At 44.2% G+C, this 23,880-nt stretch overlaps 1 protein-coding gene across 1 annotated transcript in view; it reads left to right on the forward strand.

Annotated features, from left to right (window-relative positions):
* ZNF236 (zinc finger protein 236) overlaps positions 1 to 23,880 on the forward strand; it is an 84,263-nt gene that overhangs the window by 43,757 nt on the left and 16,626 nt on the right. The window contains exons 12-25 of the mRNA XM_054724239.1: positions 3,808 to 3,949; positions 4,547 to 4,807; positions 8,089 to 8,342; positions 9,056 to 9,151; positions 9,610 to 9,761; positions 10,717 to 10,820; positions 13,986 to 14,137; positions 16,360 to 16,575; positions 19,178 to 19,460; positions 20,062 to 20,165; positions 21,648 to 22,013; positions 22,388 to 22,533; positions 22,624 to 22,864; positions 23,229 to 23,405. Coding sequence (XP_054580214.1) covers positions 3,808 to 3,949; positions 4,547 to 4,807; positions 8,089 to 8,342; positions 9,056 to 9,151; positions 9,610 to 9,761; positions 10,717 to 10,820; positions 13,986 to 14,137; positions 16,360 to 16,575; positions 19,178 to 19,460; positions 20,062 to 20,165; positions 21,648 to 22,013; positions 22,388 to 22,533; positions 22,624 to 22,864; positions 23,229 to 23,405 — 2,694 coding nt within the window. The remainder of the gene's footprint in view (positions 1 to 3,807; positions 3,950 to 4,546; positions 4,808 to 8,088; positions 8,343 to 9,055; positions 9,152 to 9,609; positions 9,762 to 10,716; positions 10,821 to 13,985; positions 14,138 to 16,359; positions 16,576 to 19,177; positions 19,461 to 20,061; positions 20,166 to 21,647; positions 22,014 to 22,387; positions 22,534 to 22,623; positions 22,865 to 23,228; positions 23,406 to 23,880) is intronic.

Genomic DNA, 23,880 nt, shown 5'->3' on the forward strand with positions numbered 1-23,880 from the left:
CTGCACTTTAGGGCTCTAGACATGCTGCCTGTTTTCCTCTCAATGTTCTTTTTTCTAATTTAAGAATGAAATTTTAAATAAAACATGCAGATTGAGGAAGTATTGGAGTTGGGTGTTCATAATATTCTGATGAGTAGCTGTTTATGGATTTGCAAATTATATACATTTAGGATATGTCTATTTTTTTTAAATCACCATTTTTCTCTCTGTATGATTATTTTGTGTGTGTGTGTGTGTATGTGTGTGTGTGTGTGTGTTTAAGTGTAATATTTTACATAGCATAGATGTTTGAAATATCTTTTCTTTGAAGTGAGCCAGGCTTTGGTTATCTCTTGTTTTAAGCCTTGATCTTCCAAGTTTATATTTGTGTTTTAATCTTATTAGTTTTAGTACATGTATCTTGCTTTTCTTTAACACATTTGTCTAACCTAGTATATCAAATTTACTGTATGTGTTGTTAATCATATATACCTATAGTGGCCCGGTGCACAAAATTCGTGCACGGAGGGGCGGGTTCCCTCAGCCCAGCCTGAACCCTCTCCAATTGGACATCCTTCTCGCAATCTGGGACCGCTGGCTCCTAACCGCTCACCTGCCTGCCTGCCTGCCTGATTGCCCCTAACCCCTCTGCCTGCCTGCCTGATCTCCCCTAACTGCCTCTGCCTGCCTGCCTAATTGCCCCTACCTGCCCTCCCCTGCTGGCCTGATCTTGCCCCCAACTGCTCTCCCCTGCTGGCCTGATCTTGCCCCCAACTGCCTCTGCCTGCCTTATCACCCCTAATTTCCCTCCCATGCCGCCCTGACCTCGCCCCCAACTGCCCTCCCCTGCTGGCCTGGTTGCCCCCAACTGCCCTCCCCTGCTGGCCTAATCTTGCACCCAACTGCCCTCCCCTGCCGGCCTGATCTCGCCCCCAATGGCCCTCCCCTGCTGGCCTGATCTTGCCCCCAACTGCCCTCCCCTGCAGGCCTAATCTCGCACCCAACTGCCCTCCTCTGCCGGCCAATTTGGTTCTGATTGGTCATTTTCTATGCCAGTCAGTGTCAAAAGCTCCACCTCCTAGGCAGCCATTGGCTCCTCACAGTTGACCCAGGTTTGGTTCTGATTGGTCGGTTTCTAGGCCAGTCAGCGTCTCTGGGCCTATCAACGGGGCCTGATCAGAAAGGCAGGGCTGATCAGCAGCCCTGGTGTAGGCCTGGAGAGAAATGGAGGTGTGGCTGCTGGCCAGACTGGGAGAGAAAGAGAGAGGCAAATGCTGATCAAAAGCTGCCACAGAGGTAACGGATCAGTCCCAGCTTCTCTCTTCAGGACTCTCTTTGGCCCTGATTCGCAACCCCCTCAGCAGTCAGTGCTCGGGCACCACGCCTGCAGCAAAAGCAATCAGCGCTGGGTTGCCACGGGTTGACTGCAGGACTTCTGGTTGGTCGAGCCTCGGTCGTTATTGGTCGTTATGACCCAGGGTTTTTATATATTAGGATGTTTGTCATTTTGCAATATTTACATTCTCTTACTATTTGCAATATATGAACACTCCTGTAAGACTACGTTGTATTTTCCTCAAGCATCATAATAAGATGAAGCTGTTTCTTCTGTTACTATGAAAGGATGACAGGACATTTTAAGGATACGTTTAGTTTGTTTTTAGAGCATATTAAGTGAAATTTACTCATGCCTTTCTTTGAGATTAGTAATTTCCTTTAAAAAAAACCCAAAACCATATTAAAGGACTGATGGATAGTCTAGTGGAAAAGACATATAACCAACACCTTAGGACTTTTATGTATGCTTAATTCACCCTTAATTTTTTTCTTCAAAGATTGAGATCTTATCATTAGCCTAAGTTTTTAACAGAACTTAGTGTTTGTAAAATTATTAGAGGTGAAAAACAAAGCATCTAAAAACTGAGGTCTATTATTTTACTTTCTTTAATAATTCAAAGTAGGGACCCACTCCCCCACCCCCGGCCCTTGCAAATGGCTTAGAATCTTCTTGGCTCTGTTTCAAAATACTTGTGCCTGGGTACCAGTCCAGAGAGTCTGTGTCTGGGGGAACATAAGGTCGCAGTTGTACATGCTAGGTTGTTTATCACCCCATCGTGACAGTGCATAGTTAGAGGTGATGAAAACATCCAGCAATACTGCATGCGATGTCCTGAGCATGTTGGTGCAGTGGGATTCCTTGCAGACACCTGTAGAATGAGGGGGATGCTGTCATATGCAATGACTTGAACAGATGTTAATGAACAAGTAATTACAGAACAGCATGTGTGGTTGATTCCACTTGTGTTTGTAGGTAACAAACCCTTTTGTTCAAGTGTGCACCAAGCTGTTCATTTACGGTTTTCTCTGAGGTGTTCCTGTCAAGCTCTTTTGTTTTTCTTTGTATTATCTTCTGAATTATTTCAGAAGAGCCTCAGGATTTGCAGTTGTGGAAGGGATTGGATGTGAAGGGATTTGGCTGGTGTAGTGCAGGCCTTTGGGGAAGGAAGGGAAGACAATTGGGAGACAGAGACAGCCACCCCTCAAGGCCAGGGCTCCTTAGCTTCAAAGAATGAGTCATTAGGAATGAGACTGAGAGCTTCAAGGGAAGCATGTGACCAGGGACATTGTGTTGTGGTAAAGAAATTATGAACCAGACATTCTGTGAGGTTGTTTATGATGGAATACGCAGGTTCCAGAAGCCAAAAGGGAAAGAATTAGAGGAGTAGGGGCCAGGTGGGGTATGTGCTGCAGAGGTAGGTAGCTGGAGGGGGATTCTGCACCAGCGTGGGGGTACCACAGAGAGGAGGGACACCTGTGGGTCTTGTGAGGGTTCTGAGCTTGAGGCTGGGTGCGGATTGCCAGTTTGCAGTCTCTAGGTAAGAGTCTGAGCAGCTTGCTTAAATGAAGGTGAGATGTCAGGGCTAAGGTTCTACTGTCTGTCTGTATCTGAAGGAGCTACACCAAGGGTGGCCTAAAGCCTGTGGGAGGAGACAGTCAGTTTTAAGGAAAGAATTGAGCTCTCATGGGGGCTTTTGGGGAGGTCAGGGACATTACCCATTAACCGTCATCTCGTGGGAGTGAGTGGTACAGCTGATGGGAGACTTTGGGCCAAGTGGGGTCATGGCAGAGGACTGCCTGTTGTGAGGGGCGGGGAGAGCCATGGTGGGTTCATAGGGCACTCTCCTTAATGCTCCTGTAAACTGCAGTCACTCAGGTTCAAATGTGTGTTCCTCCTGAAGTGCCTCAATAGCTCAGGGGCTTGATCAGGACCCAGTAGTCCATGGTCAGCCACGGGAAGCCTCTATGTAAAAAACCTGAATAACTTATATTCTTCAGTTATTAATTTTAATGAAATGTCTGTGAAAAATGCTGACTTTTTCGGAATAAAAGATCATGTTAGAGTAATTTCTGTTTTGCATTTATTATAGGACCTAGCGTACAGTCTTTATACTACTGAACAAATAAGGGATTTAAATTCTGATTAATCTCAATTTTGGATGTACTTATGTAAATTTCATGCCAACAAATGGTCATACAGAAAGTAAGTGTAGATATGTGTTAAAATTGACTGTAGAACCAAGGGAACTAACGATGACATAGGTATTCTTTATGTTGAAAACTGTGTATTTAGTATTAACTTGATGAGTATTTCCCCATTGGTATTTTTTAAATAGCCAGTTCCTAACACAGTGAACATACATTTAGTTGCCATGTTGGAATCTATACTTTTAACTCCTCAGAATGTTCACCTTCTGGGTAAAACAGATGCTTTTGACATTTACTTTCTTAGTAGCACTGAATTATTCCTGATTTTCTTTTGGTTTGTAGGTCTTATCCAGCCCATTCCAAGAAACCAGTTTTTTCAAAGCTATTTTAATAATAATTTTGTAAATGAAGCAGATAGACCGTACAAGTGTTTTTACTGTCATCGTGCATATAAAAAATCTTGCCACCTTAAGCAGCACATCAGGTAAGGTCGCACATTAAGAAACGGAATCTGGGATAATGACAGTGATCTGGGGGTCTGGTGACTGGTAGAAATATGAAGGGTGGCTATGTTAGCTTTTGGAATTTCAAGTGTCACATTTGACCCTAAATATCTATTGATAATTTATATTTTTATTCCTTAGTATCTTGACTAAAATATTTTATCCAGAAATTGCCACTGAATTTTATTTATACTCCTGTTATATTTAAGTATTTGCAATTTCTAGGACATGTTGAAGAAGTATTTGGTTTGTTTTATTAGAATTATGCTCTTTCACATTTTTTCATGTATATTTTTCAGAGTTTAGGTTAATTTTTAGTGCTAGCAATAATGAAAGGAAACTAGAAACTTGACCTTGGGAGACAGAGGTCATGAGAAAAGCATAGAACCCAGAGAAGCCTGGGGCTCTAGTTTGTCTCAGTTGCACATAATTGAGGCTGCATCTCGGGTGTTCTTGCTGGTGGAGGGGAGAGCGTGTCTGCTGCTCAGTGAAATCCTGTGCAAGAGTGCGTTCTGAGTTACAAAGCATTTGAAAGTGTCAGGAGCTCACTCATTCATTAACATACTTATTTGTTTTAGATCGCACACAGGTGAGAAGCCGTTTAAATGCTCTCAGTGTGGAAGAGGCTTTGTTTCTGCAGGAGTGCTCAAAGCACACATTCGAACACACACGGGACTGAAGTCATTTAAGTGTCTGATCTGTAACGGAGCTTTCACCACTGGTGGCAGCTTGCGGCGGCACATGGGCATCCACAATGACCTGCGGCCCTACATGTGTCCCTACTGCCAGAAGACCTTTAAGACCTCCCTGAACTGCAAAAAGCACATGAAAACGCATCGGTAAGTACAATTCTGATGGTCACTGTAATAACCCTTATAATTCCTATTGGTGCTACAGAGTGTTCTTGAGAAATAGATGTCTTTGACTCCTGTGTTATTACTTCTAATTTGAGGTGTATGGGCTAAAAAACTAATGTCAGTGTCTAAGGATCTATTGAGAACCACAGGCATTTTTAATTTTTAGTATCAAATACTTCATATTGGGCTAAATATTCTGTAAGCTCTCTGTTAAAACCTATAGTAACAAGATGTAGTGCTAGACTATGTCTAGTGTAATTAATTAGGTAGTGAAGATTTCAAAAAGACAACCATGGTCCACCCTATGATTCTAGGCATATCATCAGTGTATGGAATGGTTCTTAGTCTGTGTTGTTATTTAAAAGAATACACATTCTAGCCACCATATAAATCCATCATTAAAGTAGACATACATTTTTACTTGATGAGCGGGCGCTCTCATTTCTAAATGGAGTGATCCAGCCAGCCCTGGCTGACCTGCGTTTGTGGTGATATCTGGAGCTTGTTCAGTAGGTATTTTTGTGAAGCTACAGAATTCTGTTTGTAATGGAAAGCCTTGGTAAGGCAACATCCAAGGAGACTTTGAAAGTAAGAATTACCAGGCCAATCATAGCAGAATACTAACCCTTCTGCCCTTAGAACATTTACTTTTAGGCAGTATTTTAACCCAGGGGTCTCTGCTCAGACATCACCTACAATACAAACCCCCAATGTTAGAGTAAGTTAGCTGTGACAAGTTATCTTGGTATCACCCACCTGGCTACCTCAGCACAACTGACAGAATTGACCTTTGTGACTGTCAGAGGTGATTCCTTAGCCCGGAAGTTTAACTGCTTCTGGAGACCATGTGGAGAATATGACATTAGTCTAGAGCAGGTGTCAGGGACGTCCAGGCCTGAGAAATCATTGGTCTGGCCCTACCAAGGCAACCACAGGCAGGACTCAAAATTCAATAAATCTAAGAGCTTTTTTATAGCAACATAAACTTATATTGAGTGAATTATTTTAAGCGATGATGTTATAAATATCCAAATGGCCCTTGGCAGAAAAAAGGTTTCCCACCTCCGGTCTAGAGGAAGCTTGCTGTTACATACCCAGTTATACTTTATTGCATTTAGGGAGGAAATTACCTGCTTCCTATGCATTCAGGATCTGGGGATTCCTCGTTCAGGGTGCTCAGGCCACTGTGCTCTGCTCATGGCAGCCAGAAGCCTGATACCGTCCTGCTCAGAGGCGTGGAGCGTGGGCACCGTCGTGCTCAGTGCGTGGTAAAGAGTGTTTTTCTCTGCCGGGAAAACAGCCTTTGTAATGCACTCTTTGTGGTGGTGGTGATAGCACAGTAAGGCCCTAGGTGTGGACTGAATGGCCAGCAACAAAGTTCCTCGAAAACAGGTCAGCATTTTGGCTGGGTCACCTCTGATAGGTGGAGTGTCACATTGGCCATTGCTTCTCAGGATTCCACCCGGGGACAGGTGCCACAGTGACTTTAGGAGATGGGTGTGTGGCTAAGGTGACAGTCTAAAGATTGGCAGGTCTACCCTTGCAGGGCCGGCATTTCTCTCAGGGAGTGTGTGCACTTCAAACCTGCCACTGAGCAGAGCAGCTGCTGTGTTTCAGCCTTTGTGGGAAGTGTGGTGATTCCTAAAACACCGTAACACACTGAAAACAGGTCTAAAAGGTTCCTGTAGTAAAAAAGCCATGGCAAAATCCCAAGCCAATAAACAGGAAACAGGCCTCCACATTGGTGTGCAGGACCATCTCCTTGCCTAGGGGCCTGTGGAAAAGACGCGATACACCATGATGTCACTGTGCAGTCACTGTTATGGTCTGTGTGACAACCAGGCCTCAAGTCCTCGCTACTTTTTATTAGTTCTTGTTCCCCTTCCTCAGCAAAAGTCATTGAGAGGTTATAATTTCTTTTTAATCGATATTTTTTCCATTGATTTTTTTTTTTTTTTAGAGAGAATGGAAGGGAGAGGAGGGGAGGAGGAGAAGAGGGAGAAACATGGACATGAGAGAGACTCATCAATTGGTTGCCTTCCGCTTATGCCCTGACTGGAGCCAGGGATCAAACCTGCAACCAAGATACGTGCCCTTGGCCCGGAATTGAACCTGCAACCCTTCAGTCCCAGGGCCGATGCTCTAATCCAGCCATCCTCAAACTACCGCCCGCAGGCCACATGTGGGTGTTTTTGCCGTTTTCTTTTTTTACTTCAAAATAAGATAGGTGCAGTGTGCATAGGAATTTGTTCATAGTTTTTTTTTAAACTATAGTCCGGCCCTCCAATGGTTTGAGGGACAGTGAACCGGCCCCCTGTTTAAAAAGTTTGAGGACCCCTGCTCTAACCACTAAGCAAAACCGGTCAGGGCGAGAAGTGATGATTTTGATATCATCAAGTGAAAAGATTTTGTTTGGAGCTACGGATGGAATTTGAGTTGGCAGATGCCTAAAATTCTGGAATGGAACATAGAGTGCAGCTCCTATGGGTCTGATCATGATGTCTTAGCAGACAGGTCACTCTTGTCTGAGATCATGTGTAGCCTGTTCAGCAGATAATTGTTTCAGTTGTATTTTAAGTTCTTTGATTTATTCACTTGAATTCTTTGCTTAATTTTCTCTTTGACAGCGAAATTGTTGACCTTGATAAAAATATACTTGACATATTTTGTATAGTAAAATCGCAGTATTAATATTTTGCAAAATAGCAGAGTGGCCGCATGCCTCCTGGTCTGCTCTGTGAGGCAGCGGGTCATTGGTCACAAAGACGTCTGTGGTCCTGGCTGTGAGACAACAGGTCGTAGGACTTGGTCCCTATCCATACACCAAAGTGTTTATAATATTAAAATCAGTCTGTAAAGGCGCTGTCTCACTTTGTACAATTCTTTTTCTGAAACTTGAACTCACTACAATTTGTGTTGGGAGAGTTTTACTTTGAAACATGTGGCACGTTTTTAAATTTTTTATTCACTTAAAAATTCTGGGATGTTGCCCTTCACTCTCAGTTTGCTGCCTCTGTGTCCCCATACCTGTTGAAGGCACCGAGGCAGTGTGATTATTCTTCAGAATCATAACCGTATTTAATTTTTACCTGGATTGCCGTTGTGACTTCAGAATGAAAACATTTAAAGTAAAGATGTAACTTAATTCAGTTATTATTATGTAGTAGTAATTTTATGATTTAATAAACAAAACACAGATTGCTCCTTAGCCTCTCTACCTGTCCCTGCTGTCTAACTTGGTGCTCATGGTTGGTTTTTTGAAGCTACGAGCTTGCTCAGCAGCTACAGCAGCACCAAGAAGCCGCCTCGCTCGACGGCAGTGCCGTGGACCAGCAGGGTGTGCACGTGGCCACTCAGATGCAGGTGGAGGTCCAGAGTGACGAGCTGCAGCCGCCTGTGGACGCGGTCACTGCAAACCCCGATGCCATGCTTGACCTGGAGCCTCAGCATGTCGTGGGCGCGGAAGACACGGGGTTGGGCCAGCAATTGGCAGAGCCGCCTCTGGAGGCAGATGAAGGTACACATGTCAAGGTTTGACTTCTAGAACCATCCGTGTAGTGCCTTAGCCCTCATTCTCATTCAGGTTCTATGGTGTCTCCATCTCTGACTAGGTCACAGAGTGTGCTGTGTCTGTGTGTGTGAGAGAGAGTTTGATGTGAGTCAGGACTTTTCGATACCTGTCTTTCCTGTAATCTACCAGAATCCCTTAGTATGTTGCAAAATGTTTCATTTCTAGTAAGTATCCATCTGTTAAATAGTTGCTATTCTGGTACATTGCCATCCCAGGCTACTGCAGGTCTGCAAACTGTTTGTCACTGGTCTGCAAGGACCTCACGCTCCAAACCAACATGTTGCTTCCTCCATCGACAGAGTCTCACTATGAAAATGTCAGTGCGACTGTGAACAGTGAGCTTAGTGCCACTGTTGATTATATCTGGCTCAGGCGTCTGTCTCGTACAGGCCTGTTAGCAGGCCAGTTCGCTGGCCAATTTACTGTTTTGTAGATGTCCCAAAATATATTTAATCTTTGAGCAGGATTTTGTAGTTTGTATCCTTTCTGTTTCCTGGATACAAAGGTTTTAAGCAGTTGCTGACTGACTGCATTTAGAACTTCACAGAAGACTGTCTGAATGTCTGGGTGCTGTAAAGTGCTTCTGGAGCACAAGGTGAAAGTGTCCAGATTGGTAGGCTGGAAATAACTTGCACTTCTTTTTGTGTTTTTGTTCCCAGACAGGTTTGTGGCTCCGCAGCTACCAGGGCACATGGACCAGTTTGAAGAGCAGGCTCCTCCGCAGCAGTCCTTCGAACCAGCTGGCTTATCACAGGGTAAGTGCTGGCTCCAAGTGGGGTTGTCGTTCATTGTCCTCACAACCTGGTGTTTCTTCTAAGGCCCTCTGAAATCGGTGATTTCAAACCGGAGAGTTTTTTGCATGACGTGTGTGTGTGCACGCACGCGCTGTTTTGTGGCACACTCACATTTTCTGGAACGTGACTTTAACAACCATTTTATGTGCAGTTTATAGCCAGGAAAAAGGGATTGAGTAGAAGTGGAGACTTAGGGGTAACTGGGTGTTGGCAGCAGGCCTGTGGGCCTCTGCACTGCAAGGCGTGTGCTGAGCACAGCCTCCCGCCTGTTCACAGATGATTCTAGAGAATCCTGGTAAGAACTGCTACTGATTCCAACTCAGAAGTAGCAATGTTCCTTTAAACATCTTTAATTATAAAACTAACTTTTTTTGAGTAACTCATAATTTTTATAGAACTCATTCTCTAATTTATTTTAGATTTTACAGTACCTGATACATACAGTCAGCAGACTCAGTTTCCACCTGTGCAGCAGCTACAGGATTCTAGTACACTGGAGTCTCAGGCCCTGTCCACAACTTTCCACGAGCAGAACCTACTTCCGGTTCCCAGCTCTGATCCTATGAACGTGGTGAGTATTTATGGCAGAGACACTTGTCCTTATTGAGCACATTCTTTTATTCTTCAGTGTAAGTATTTAGGATTCCTCTACTTAAGAGGGCATACTAACTGTTGATAATTAAGATTATTGCGTTAGCTATGAAAACTTAAATGTTTAGTATATAGGGCTTTTTCCTTAAAACATTTTAATTTTACTGAAAGATTTCCTCAGCTTGATGTGGCTTTACCTTTTTAGTTAAATGTCAGGATGGCCAGTGGAGTGCTGTGTAATAACATCTGAAGAATATTGTTGCTTTAGTCACAAAACCAAACATTTTTACGTGTGCATTCTTTAAAGAAACATGTTAGAATGGAAATATAATGAGTACTGACATATGAAAAATAAGTATTTGAATGCATAATCTTAAAAACTTTATCTCTTAGTCAACTTGAAGACATTAGTTTTGGTTTTGATTTTTCCATTTTGGAAAGTTTTCAGTAGTTATAAAAATGATTGTCCAATCAATTGTTCTCACTCTTTAAAAGCTTCTTCTGGTAGCCTTGCCACGGTGGGCTTGGGCTGGTGGGAGTGCTCTCCGTAGGCACATGGCTGCCCCTGGAGTGTTCTCTTGTCTTTCTCCCGTGATTTTGTGATGATCCAGGAGATTTAATATTTTCAGAAAGTAGGCCTTTGAGTCACTGTCAGGGTAGAGTAGATGAAAGGTGATCTCTTATTAAGAACTCTTTTTGTGCTTGATTAAACTTTGTATTAAAATAAGTTAATGGGAAGTAAATAAAATAAGTGTTTTATAAAATCGGTATAAGTGATTTCTATTATTAATCTGGCCCAGTGACTGCAGTGAACTACTTGGAGTTTCTCCCTTTTAACTCCACATTTATGAAAGTTCTTTTTATTGATTGTTAGTTGTTTTGTACTTATTCGTAGATTTTCAGGTAGCTTGCTTTATACTTCTGTAAAATTTCAGACAGCTCCTTTGATTCAAGAGCCATCCCAAGAGGAGCTCGATCTGCCGCCACCACGCCGCCAGTTCCTGGAGGACAGTGAGGACCAGAGCCGGCGCTCCTACAGGTACACACACCTGCTCGATGGCCAACTAATGCCACCACCATTCCGAGGGCTCTGCAATTTAACTCTCTTAAAACCTCTGGAGATAGGTTCCATTATCCCCATTTTACAAATAAGCATCTGGGACAAAAGACATTTACGTGCTAACATTTCTACAGCTGGTAAGTGACAGGGCCAAGGTCTGGATGCAGTAGCCTCTCCCTGGCCTGTACATTTCTGCTCAGCTGTATCTTCCTGTCACCACAATAAGCCATTACTGTGTTTGCAGACATAACTTAAATTTATATTGTGCCTTTTTGTCCAAGGCTCTTCTGTGATCTATATAAAACAACTTGTGTGCCAGGTACAATATGATTATAAAGATAGTTTTTAAAAATCCATTCATTTGCTCATTCTCCCTCCTTCCATCCACCCACTCACCATCCACCCAGCAGTGTGTGCTGCGCAACCTCAAGGAATCACATACTGCTATGGATGCTCCGAATACCTGGTGAGAAAAACAGACAAGGCTTCTGCCCCAGCTCAGGCTAGGACAATGAATAAAATACATGTGTTTTTATACAATTAAACATGAGTATGTATGTAGTAAGAAATGTATTGTCTTTATAGAGACTGTCTTGAGCTTCTAATATTTTAATAATTTTATTATTTGCTTAAAATACTTTTTAAAGTTTATAATTTTTTTCAGAGCCATTTAAGAAAAAAATATGCCTTATTATTTACTCTTAAAAAAGATGTGAGCTACCTTACCACAAGTGAGTGGTCTTAATTAAAGCTTTTGAAAATGGGTTAGTTTTGCTATTATTATGCAGCTTATACTTTTTGGGAGGCCAAGGAAGTTCTTTGTTTTATTTTCATAGGATTTGTTTCTTGTACAACATCTCAAGTGCTCTGAACTGGTGTTCTTACATGTTAGATTCTGTACTTTCAAAAGTGTGTTATCCTGGGGTCTTTGTGAATTCACAAATTCAAAAATATATCAGAGCAGGAGTTCTGAATCTGGGGGTCTGTGCCCTCTTAGGGGGACACATAGATGAGCTTGAGGGTCTGTGATGCTCCTAATGTTTCATTCACACTTTCATTTATTCAACAAGTGCTTGTTTGCTGATTTTTAATTTGGGGTTTTGCATTGGCATTTTAAGTGAGATAGTCTAATGTTTGGCCATGAACCCTCCGTGACATCGGCTGGGCAGTCCTGGATGTCTAGCTTTGCACCCTTCATTCATTCAGCGTTTATCAAGAACCTGTTAGGTGCCAAGCACTAGGGCTGGATTAATGAGCAAAACAGGAGAAACCCTCAGTCCTCATGGAGTTGACATGCTAATAGATAAAAAGCTGAATGAAAGGAGGTGCAGCTGGTAAGTGACAGGGCCAAGGTCTGGATGCAGCAGCTGAATGAAAGGAAGTACACAGGGCCTGGAATGACACACAGGGCAGGTGCTGCGAGCCGTCTGTCCACATAGCTGACTGAGGAGTGATTGTTGCCATCAAGGGGAATGTGTGATTCTGGATCCATTTAGAAGGCATAACCTCCAGAATTTATTATAGGTAAAGATGTGGGAGAAACAAGAGTTAGGGGTGGCCCCTAGGTTGACCTGAGCAACTAAACTGATGGAATTACCATCCCTGGAAGGGAAAGACCCTCGGGTGAATGGGCTTTGGTGTCAACACCAGGACTTGATTGCACCCTTGGATGCTGCACTTCGGTTGAGTGTGGTGAGGATGGCCAGCTACTGGATTCTCACAGGGTCAAGGGATACATCCCCCAAGACATTGAGAACATGGAGCCTAGAATGTTAATTGTGTTACTTCTTTTATCATATTATTACTTCCTGTCCCATAATTACGACAGATGTGGGTGATAGTGAAGTTTCCTGGAGATGTGATTGCTGGGCAGACTCTCGCTTCACAAGAGCCTTTTCTGTGGGTCCTGACCCTGGGAACTCAGCAAGTCACATGATCACTGTGTCGGCTCCTGCGTTTTAAGTTGTTGGACAGTTTGGAAGAATAACTTTGTTGTCAGCAGAGCAGGCAGGTGTAGGCCCTGGGGAGAGAGGAAGTGGCATTTCACAGGCTGAGAGGGGTCCCGTTCCGTGTGGGAGAGTGGCCGGAGGTGAGGCACTTGTGCTGGGGCGGGTTGTGGCCGGGTGAGACTTATCTCCAACAGGCCATTTCTTCTCGGCCCTGCCAGGATCGCTTTGCTGTGGTGGTTGGTTTTAATGAATAGATGTGACTGTTTTGAAAAATTTGCTTTCCTCATTGGAGAACTTTTCTGAGCAAATACCACCTGGTTTAGTGCAACTCAATTCTCAGTAGATTATTTTCTTCTACTGACACGTGGACTGGAATCCATCTCCATCTCATCTGCAGAATTAACTTTCAAAATACTGTTGGCTTGCTTTTCTACATAGTATTTAATAGGAAGCCTACTGAACTGCACCCACATATTAGAGTGAAATATCAAAACATGTTCACAGTCAGTCAGCCTTTAGACTCCGTTGGACACTAGAGGAAGGAGAGCTCTGTGCAGGTTCCTGGTCTTCGGCGGAGGGATTCACTGACTTCCTACTATAGACTGAAACTAGGAAATGGAGGAAGTGGGGGAATATAATGGAATAAGCTTTCTGAATTTTTTTTTATTTTTTTAGTTTTTAATATTTGAATAGAAATTTTGAAATGTATAATTATTTCCATTCTTAAAGCAATTTAAATATATGCCATAACAACTGAGGGGAAGCATAATACTGTGTATATATATAGATTCAAAGTAGCTCCAATAAAATCTGGTTTGTAAAGTGTTTTATGAATTGACTTTTCCACGTGTCTAACTCAGAATGATTGACTCTTAAGCAAAGGAAGCTTTCAGTGTCTCATGACTTAGTAAAGAAAATAATATCTAGTAAATTTTTTTGTTCTCTAAAGGAAGACTATAGTAAAATACTATGCCTGCTGGGGAATCACTGTAGGATTTACTGAGTATGTTTAACTTACAAATACTTGGAGCAGAATTGTTACTGCAAATATTATATAGTGTCACGTGTTGGAGACCTTCTAGTTTCTGACCACGGTTCGATGATTGGGGTGGACCTCGTGCTTGTTTTCATCTCAGAGGTAACATCTCACTTGTGCTGTGAGTTCACGGGGCCTGTGCCTTCCTTTGTGTTACAGATGCGAGTATTGCCACAAGGGCTTTAAGAAGTCCAGCCACCTGAAGCAGCATGTGCGCTCACACACGGGGGAGAAACCTTACAAGTGCAAGCTCTGTGGCCGCGGCTTCGTCTCCTCCGGGGTCCTCAAGTCCCATGAGAAGACACACACAGGTCATTGTCTGCCTGCCCTGGGATTGTATGGTTCTCGGTGTGTTCATGGAGTTGTGTGCCACTGCCACTATCCACTTCTGGGACATTTTCATCACACCTTAAACAAACTCCAGACCCCTCCATGCCTCAGTTCCACGCAACCACCACCTGCTTTCTGTCTCTCTGTAGTTTCTCTTCTGGACATTTTATGGAACTGGAATCCTACAATCTGTGGCCTTTGTCACTGGCTTCTCTCTCTCAGTGCATGTTCACGGCTCATCCACGTAGTAGCATGGGTATCAGGGCTTCATTCCTCTGATGCCCAGTGGTTTTCCACTGCGTCGTTAGAGCCCACATTCTGTTTCTTCATTCAGCAATTCTGGACATTTGAGGTGTTTCCATGTGGGGCTGTGCACATCTGCATGTAGGTTTTCGTGTGGATATCAGTTTTTATTTCTCTGTTTAGGAGTGGAATCCTTGGTCCTATGACAATGCTGTTTACATCTTTGAGTCCCCCAAACTCATTCACTGGTCCTCCAGCACTGGAGGAGGGTTTCAGTTTCACTTCTCATCACAGCTCATTGTCCTTTATTAGGACCATCCTGAGAAGTGGGAACTGGGATCTGATAGTGGCTTAGATTCACATTTCTCTAATGGTTAATGATGTTGAGCCTCTTTTCATGTGCATATTGAGAAATGTGTATCTAATCCTATGCCATTTTAAAATTAGATTATACTCTTATTCAGATGTAAGAATTTTTTAATAGACTATCAGGTATATGATCTTCAGTTAAATCTATCACTTTTATCTCCTTAATACATTTAAGATATTAATGACATCTGTTTAATATTGACATATATCCTGTATAAGGTTTTATTGGAAAACTAGAGGCCCGGTGCATGAATTCATGCATGGGGAGGGTCCCTCAACCTGGCCGGGGATCTGGACCAATGGGGGCCATTTCGTCCAGTCCCAATTGGGGTCGATCGGGGCTGGCTGGCGGTGGGGGAGGGACCATGGGAGGTTGGCCAGCTGGAGGACGTTGGCTGTGGGAGGGCACTGACCACCAGGGGGCAGCTTCTGCATTGAGCATTTGCTCCCTGGTGGTCAGTGTGCATCATAGCAACTAGTCAACAGGTTGTTCGGTCAACCGGCTGTAACAGTCACTTAGGCTTTTATATATATATATGGACTAGAGGCCCATTGCACGAAATTTGTGCACTGGCGGGGGGGATCCCCTTAGCCCGGTCTGCACCCTCTCGCAGTCTGGGACCCCTCGGGGGATGTCTGACTCCAGGGATTGGGCCTAAGCCGGCAGTCAGAAATCCCTCTCGCAGTCTGGGGCTCTCGCAGTCCGGGACCCCTTGCTCCTTACTGCTTGCCTGCAGCAGAGGCAGGAGAGGCTCCTGCCACTGCTGCGCTCACCAGCTGTGAGCCCAGCTTCTGGCTGAGCAGGGCTCCCCCTGTGGGAGTGCACTGATCATCGGGGGCAGCTCCTTTGTTGAGCGTCTGCTCCCTGGTGGTCAGTGCGCGTCATAGCGACCAGTTGTTTTGCATATTAGGGTTTTATTGTATAGGGTAGAGGTGTACTGCTTAAAAACATACAATGAAACAAGGAAAGGTTTTGCAGGCTGGTCCGTAGTTTGGTGGGTAGGCAGTGGCTTTAATGGGTGAGAGCAGGTCACCTGGAGCTCCGAAGGCCCAGGAGGCAGCAGAGCCGTTGCAGTAGAAGCCATGTGCCTTGATCCAACCCTGTGTGTTTAGAAAGTCAGGGTGGCCCTTCTGTGAAGAAAAGACAAGTCAGAGGAAAGTGCCCTTCTTGGCTTGCTTCCATGTCATCAGGAGAGTGGCCTTCTTGTTCATACTTTGTGTGAGAGTGAAGCTGTGTAGAGGTGTGTAGGCTCTTCCTCAGGGCCCACTCTATCTTTTGCTGTAGGAATGGGAAAAAAAGGTGGATTTGAAAATAATTTCTGGAGTAGATCCCACAAACACAGTTTAAATGTGAAAGATCAAGGGGCAGAGAGACCTTGAGATGGTTTAGAGAAAGGCTCTTGGAGCTTTGATTTCACTGGGAGTCTAGGAAGATGTTGTCAGTGTCCATGTTCTTAGGGTCAGTTCCTGAAATTAGGCGACCACAGCTAATGACCAGTCTTTGGCTTATTGAACATATCTCTGTTGGCTTTGACTACTTACTAATCTAAGGTAACAAAAGACATGTTTTTCCTCATTCCCGTTGTCACAGGAGTGAAGGCGTTCAGCTGCAGTGTTTGCAACACTTCGTTCACTACCAACGGCAGCCTCACCAGGCACATGGCGACACACATGAGCTTGAAGCCTTACAAATGTCCGTTCTGTGAGCAGAGCTTCCGGACCACAGTCCACTGCAAAAAACACATGAGGAGGCACCAGGCAGGTCCCTCCGCCACATCAGCGCCTGGAGAGGCTGAGGGAGGAGGAGGTATTGTCCATTTGTTGATTCAAGGCTTATTAGCCAGATGCTCATGTAGTGATAAGTTAATGCATAAGTCACAAATAAAATTAATTTTTTTCTGATTATGAAGCAGTATATGCTCTGTGAAGCACAGATTCAGAGAGGCCCAAAGAGAGGTTCTCTCACTAGTCACCACAGACGGGGCAGTCAGCCTCCAGGATGTGCAGTCTCCCTTCCAGGCAGACACACGTACAGACCGAGATCTTAATTTCCTAACCAGTAGGGGTCTGCCACAGTACCCCATGTAAGGTTGTAGCCCACTCAATCTTCCCTCTCCTAGTGTGTATCCTGGACGTATTTGATGTTGTTATACACAGGTCTCATCAGTTCAAACAACTACATGGATCCTGTCATGCTTTGTTCTGTCCTCTCCTGTAGACATACATGGAGCTTCACCCCATCTCACTGGAATAGTAAGAGCGTTTAGGGACCTGTGCTCCCCACGTTCCCTGTCTCATTTAATCGACATGAGAACTATGGTTTGTGGGACTTCTCTCACTTAGTACATGAGCCTGCTAAATGTTAGACAAGCTGATTTTCCCGGTAACTACAAGTAGTATGTAATTTCAACAGTATTATTTTGTGCTTGTACTTTTTGGGCTTATCAGTTAATTTATTTTGATCAAATTTCACAAGTAAAATTATAGTGTCAAGAATGTACACATTGTATATTTTGATACAGAATGCCAGTACACAGCATTTTAGTATTTTTAACCAATGTTAGTCCGTATATAGCCTGAGGTATGCTAGTTTGAACATATGTCACGGCATCACCTCTGGTGTGGCAGCACTGTGTATCACTCACTCATATGTGGAATGAACATGCGAAGACGGGGTGTGTGCTTGGCCTGTACTCAATGAGATCGTATGCTCCCTCCCCAATGGCTTACTCCCCCATCTGCTGTGCTGGGCTGATTGCCATGGAGCTTTTCCTTCTACTTGGGGGAATATGTCTTTAATGTACCTTACCTTCCTCAGGTAGCAAACCCAACTCCACTGCTTAGTCAGAGAGCTCCAGCTTGTTAATCTGATAGTACCTGGTGGAGTCTTCATCTCTTTTTTCATCGTCATGTGATTTAGTGAAGTAAAAAGAAAGAAAATAGTAACTTTTTCCTTTCATTGAATTGAAAAAAAAAATATAGGCCATCCATATGTTATTTCTAGAACCCCCTAGTTTGCAGCCAGTGACAATAATCTGTAAGTCTAACATGTGTGCTCTTGCCCATCAATCAACAAGGCATCTAATGCCATGAGGTCAGTGCTGTGAGGACTGATGTGGAGGCTTGTTACGGCTTCATCACATGCTGTGTGTAGTTTCAGATGCTCCCCTTAGATCTTGGTGTTTTCCTACTTTGGATCAGTGACAAAAAGAACTTCACATGAAATCCCTTGTCAATAGAAGAAAAATCACCTGTTAAATTTTTTTTTTTTTTACTCAAACCTTGTAATAGAGATTTAATTCCTTGGTGGACTGACAGTAAGCCTATCTGGCCTAACACCGCTGTCTTATTTTGTATCTTATATTTATTGTGTTCTATTTCGCTGCTCCTTGTTACTTAATGGCTTTTTGTTATGTTGGTTTTGTTCTGGGTTACTTTAAAATTTTTAATACAGTTATCCATATTACTTTATCAGTGTTGGTGGGGTCTCTATCTGTAACCTGCTGTCCCCAACTCTTTCCAAGTTTTCTTGAGAATGTGGAATTTGAATTCATTATATTTTCTTTTTCTGGAATTTCTACTAAAAATGGCTGTCTCCCAGGATTCTCCTCCTCTCCCTCCCCCCGACCCTTTCTTCCCTTCAGTTCCTTCCTCCCCCACCCATTTCTCCCATCTTCTCATCTTTGGTCCCTGTATTCTAAGAGAAATCATCCAGTTATTCTTTAAATTCACTCATTTGGTTTTAGCCACTGTCCACTTTGCTAGCTAGTGTTTCTGTTGAACTTTTTTCAAAAATTTTAACCATCTGTGCAATAGTGACCTGCTCACAGACAGACTTATCTTCCTTCTGTACATTTTCATAGCAGATTATTCTTGTTTTTAATCAGGGTGAGTATGTCCTTACAGTCATTGAGAGAATACATACACACATATATATTTAAAGACATGTTTTCCTTTCAGTAATTGGGGGCTGTTTGCCAGTTTATTGATTGGGCCTCTTATGGGCTGCTGCTTTTCTTTATTTGATGATAATTAATTTCCTGCCCATGTTAACAAATGGGTGACTATATTTATGAATACCCATGGCTGGTGTGGACGCTGACAGTCTCAGAGCTCACTGCTGGGCTGGCAGCTGCGGGTAAGAAGTGGACCTTTAGGCATAGTATCCCTCTGATGTCGCCGATCTGCCCCCACGGCGCATCCTTCTTGGACTTACTTTCTTGTGACCCTGCTTAGTTTCTCAGTACAATAGTGGTGGGAACAATCTCTTTGAATCTCAAATGTAGCTCCACTGAGTAGTAACTAGTAAATTAGTAATTTAACCACATATACTCGTTTAGTCTAATTTACTTGTTCTGTGGAAACACATTTTTCATTAGGATTTGACCCTTTGCCTGTACTTTGTTTAGATATATGCATGGAGGAAGAAGAAGAAAATTCTGAAAGAAACGCATCTAGAAAGGTGCGTCCTGAGGTCATCACTTTCACTGAGGAGGAGACAGCGCAGTTAGCCAAAATCCAGCCCCAGGAAAGCGCCACAGTGTCAGAGCAGGTGCTGGTGCAGTCGGCTGCCGAGAAGGACCGCATCAGCGAGATGAAGGACCGGCAGGCCGAGCTGGAGGCTGAGCCCAGGTTCGCCAACTGCTGCTCCTACTGTCCCAAGAGCTTTAAGAAGCCCAGCGACCTAGTCAGGTAGGCGCGGCCTTGTGGGTGGGCCTCATGCTCTGTGTCCCTCTGGCCATTGTCACTGCAGTCAGCGGGGCCGTTTCTGAGTCTGGTGCCATTAAAGGCACATTGACAGGTTTCCTGAGTCCCCACTTCAAAATGCTGTAGATTTTGAGGCTTCCTTTTAAGCTCATGCAGAATGTTAATTAGAAATGTGTTTGCTCTGTAAATTGCTCATACTTATTTCTACGTGACTGTGGTATTAGTGAAGTTCTAATTGGAGCTTAGTGACCCATTGAAGAGGACCCGGTGCACACTCAGTAGTGTGCAGCCTGTAGCGGGTACTGCCGGCCCCCACACTGCTGGTCTGCGAGAGCTCTTGTTTTCAGGACAGTGAACCCTGATTTCATTGGCCTTTCAGGTTTCATGTTGTCTTTTGGATTTGTTTATGGTGGTTTTTTTTGCAGAGAGTGAAACTTAAAGGTTTTATTTGGCTAAATGTATTTGGTACCTAGTCCACATAATTTTTATTTATATGGATAGTTATAAATTTAAAATCACGAAGTTTGCTTGAATTGTGTATCACATAAAAAGGAAAAATACTGAATTGCTAATGCTTCCTGGCTAGGCATGTTCGAATCCACACGGGAGAAAAGCCATACAGATGTGACGAATGTGGGAAGAGCTTCACTGTGAAGTCCACCCTGGATTGCCACGTGAAGACTCACACAGGTAAGAGCGGGCCGCATCGCTGGTGCCCGACTGTGGCGTCTTCTGTTTGTTTGCTCCTTTGTATTGTGCACACATAAATACTTTCAAAATTATGGGAAGCATAAAAACCAGGAACCATGATGAATGGATATAAAAGTTTTTTCATTCCTGATGTGGGAAAAGTGATCTACAAAGCACTAAGGAAAAGGGACGAGGTCTCAAATATCCAGTTGTCAGTTATCTTGTATTCTCAATCAGACATAAATTCCAAAGAGATTTGGTTTATTGAAGTTTTGTAAACACTGGAATTTAGCATCTGATTACAGTTATATGGTAGTAATTCTTTTCATGTGGGGGACAAATCTTATAAAGGAAAAAATTAATGTACAATTTCCACGGCCACTTTCTCTCCTTCATCTAACTTGAGGGACTGAGGTTAATTAAGCTGTGCTGAGCCTTTGAGTCCTGATTCCACAGTGTGTCCGAGTGGTTGGGAGGCAGGCACCACCCTCCACCTGGCTTGGACCTTGGCCTCCGCTTCTGAGCCACTGGTCTGAGCCTTCAGGTCCTCATGTGGAAAATTAGGAGTTAAGTGACTCTCAGTAAACATTAGGGATGTTTTTATGATTTGTAGGATGATGACTGTTGAGGTAATTTATAGTCTTAATTTTTGGTTATAAGCAGAATTAACCAAAAGAGCACAATGCAGTTTCACAAGTTTCTATAAAGCCCCATGATGCTTTTCTGGTGGGTTAATATTTGGAACTAAGTAAATAGATACTTGAACCTATTGACATGCCTCTTCTGTGGACAGTTTTTCTGTTGTGTTTTTTGTTGTTGTTGTTGTTGTTAGGTTCTGGGTGTTTGACCCTCTTGGAGACTCTATGAACTGCTGGGGTTCAGGGGGAGCACCCCACCTGTCCTTGCCTCACTAGGTGTAGTAGCCCGCTGACTGCTCAGGGCAGGTGTGGTGACTGTGCACACTGGGGTTTCCAGTCTGCTCTGTGCACTTGGGAGGGGAAGCAACGTCTCTGAATAATGTCAGGGCCTCTCTCGTCCTGATCTGTGTCCCGGCCTGCCCGTTTCTGGGGGAGCAAGACCACGACATTTCTGCTCCTGGGACTCTGCTGGGCAGCTTGATGCTCGTGACAGGGCCCTCAGGTGCCTGCGAGGTCTTCATGACACGCTGGACACAGTGAGAGGACTCATCCAGGTGCTGGGCACACGGTGCTAGACCCGGGGCTCTACAAGCCCAGAGCTCATGCTCCCAGGTGGCCTCTACCTGTGCTGGCTCCTGGGTGCCCCCTTTTCAGGAAAGAATGTAAAGAGCTGAGCCATCAGCATGTCCTGTGCAGAGTCAGAAGTGGTGGTGGTGGTGAGAGCTGGGCTATTGTTGCTCTCAGGAGGAGGGACTCTGTTCCCTTTCAGACCCTGGGTCACAGGCTCCACACTCACGCCACCCACCCTTCCATGTACGTGACGCTGACTCTCGGCCCTTCACAGGTCAAAAGCTCTTCAGCTGCCACGTCTGCAGTAACGCCTTCTCTACCAAGGGGAGTCTGAAGGTCCACATGCGCTTGCACACTGGAGCCAAGCCCTTCAAGTGTCCACACTGCGAGTTGCGCTTCCGCACGTCTGGCCGGAGGAAGACTCACATGCAGTTTCACTACAAGCCTGACCCCAAGAAAGCCAGGAAGTCTACACCACGCAGTGCGCCCGAGGGGCTGCAGCCCGCCAGCCTGCTGAGCCCGGCCTCTGCTGACCCGAATTTGCTGATCATGAACAACTCGGTTCTGACTGGCCAGTTTGATCCAAACCTGCTTCAGCCAGGACTAGTGAGCCAGGCCGTCCTCCCTGGCTCTGTGTCAGGTATGGCTGCAGCTGGCGGGTGGGGACTGAGTAAGGGCCCTGAGACGTACCACGTGTCTGCAGATGTGAGATATGACTCTCCCTGTGTCCGTAACCTGGGGTGTGATTAGAGCCTAATGAAGTGCAGTTGCTATGTTAAGTGTCGGCTAGTCAGTGTACCCACCCTGAGCCTCGTTTTCTGATCTGTGATGGTGATGTTACCTCCTTCACAGGTGCGTTTTGTGATGATTGAATCAGACAATATGTGTGTGTATGGTGTAAAGTGGGTTTTAGTGTTTCTTCACCAGATCATATTGATACATATGTAAAACTTAAGTTTTCCTATTGAAGAACCTTTTCTGATACCTGTTCCTTCTTGTTCTTTTTCCATGCAGGTGGCAGTGACTGGACAGTGTCTCTGACGGATGGGAGCCTGGCCGCCCTGGAAGGTATCCAGTTACAGCTGGCCGCTAACTTGGTTGGGCCTAATGTTCAAATTTCTGGAATTGACACCTCTGGCATTAACAACATCACATTACAGGTGTGGCACCTGCCATGGTTTTCTGTGCTTGAATGTTATCTGAGTCACACAGCATGAAACTTCATTACAAATGTGTGTGCTGCCTTTCAGATTGACCCAGGAGTCTTGCAGCAAAGCTTACAGCCCACCAACCTGCTTGCTCAGCAACTGACGGGGGAGCCGGGCTCGGCCTCACACAACAGCTCCCTTCAGACAGCGGACAGCACGGTCCCAGCCAGTGTGGTCATCCAGCCCATCTCAGGCCTGTCCTTACAGCCCACGGTGACCTCTGCCAACCTGACCATCAGCTCGATGTCGGAGCAGGACTCTGTGCTGACCACCAGCAGCAGTGGTAAGAGCCACTCTTGTGGGCTTGGACTGTGGGGGGTCTGATTTGTGCTTGTCATCATGAATTTGAGTTTAGGACGCTGTGATGCCATTTCTTCTCTTTTTAAACCTCCCTAAACAAATGTCCTATGCCTTAACTGATGTTTACTCAATATATGCATGTAGATTGCAATATTCATGGAATTAATTTTGTCCCATTGGCTTCCTATTTCATAAGGCTTTCTTTATAGGTGAAGGAATTAGAGGTGACTGATTTTATTTCAAATCTTTCTCATTTTGAAGTAACATTTTCACTAAAGTATTTTTAATATAAGAAGAGAATACTGCATTTTAAGCCAAGCTTTGTTTTGTTCTGTAATGATAACCAGGGACTCAAGACCTCGCTCAAGTGATGCCATCGCCAGGCCTGGTGTCCACCTCCAGTGGCCCCCACGAGATCACTCTGACCATCAACAACTCTAGTCTCAGCCAGGTCTTGGCACAGGCTGCTGGGCCCACCACGTCGTCCTCGGGGTCCCCGCAGGAAATCACCCTGACCATCTCTGGTTAGTCATTCATGTTCAGCATATTTTCGCCTGCAATCTAAGGCTGTCTCATTTGTATTATTTTTTCTGTACACTCAGCTTTGCATAAAGCCAGTGCCCAATACGTGTTTATAATTCCGGTAAGAAATTCAGGCTTAGTGACAATGTTACTGCTCAAATTTGATAACAGAAATTAAAATTGATAGTTCTGTCACTTCCAGTTTAAGTGATTTTTTTTTCTCACATATTTTTTGTTTAGCAAAGAGCAGAAAACTGTTGATTCACAAGTCTCATTCATGCTCCATTAAACTAAAGGAATATAATCCACATAAACTGTGCGTTGTCAAAGATTATAGGGAGCTTACTCTCCTACTCTTTTCACAATTCTATTCGGATTATGTATACAAATGTGAACTATGGCAAACATTGAGAGGTAAATAAACGAGTGAGAATACCCTTTGGCAGTGTAAGTCACTTGAAACTGGCAGAAGAACCC

Source organism: Eptesicus fuscus, chromosome 12 (genome assembly GCF_027574615.1).
Source record: "Eptesicus fuscus isolate TK198812 chromosome 12, DD_ASM_mEF_20220401, whole genome shotgun sequence".
Classification (NCBI taxonomy): domain Eukaryota; kingdom Metazoa; phylum Chordata; class Mammalia; order Chiroptera; family Vespertilionidae; genus Eptesicus; species Eptesicus fuscus.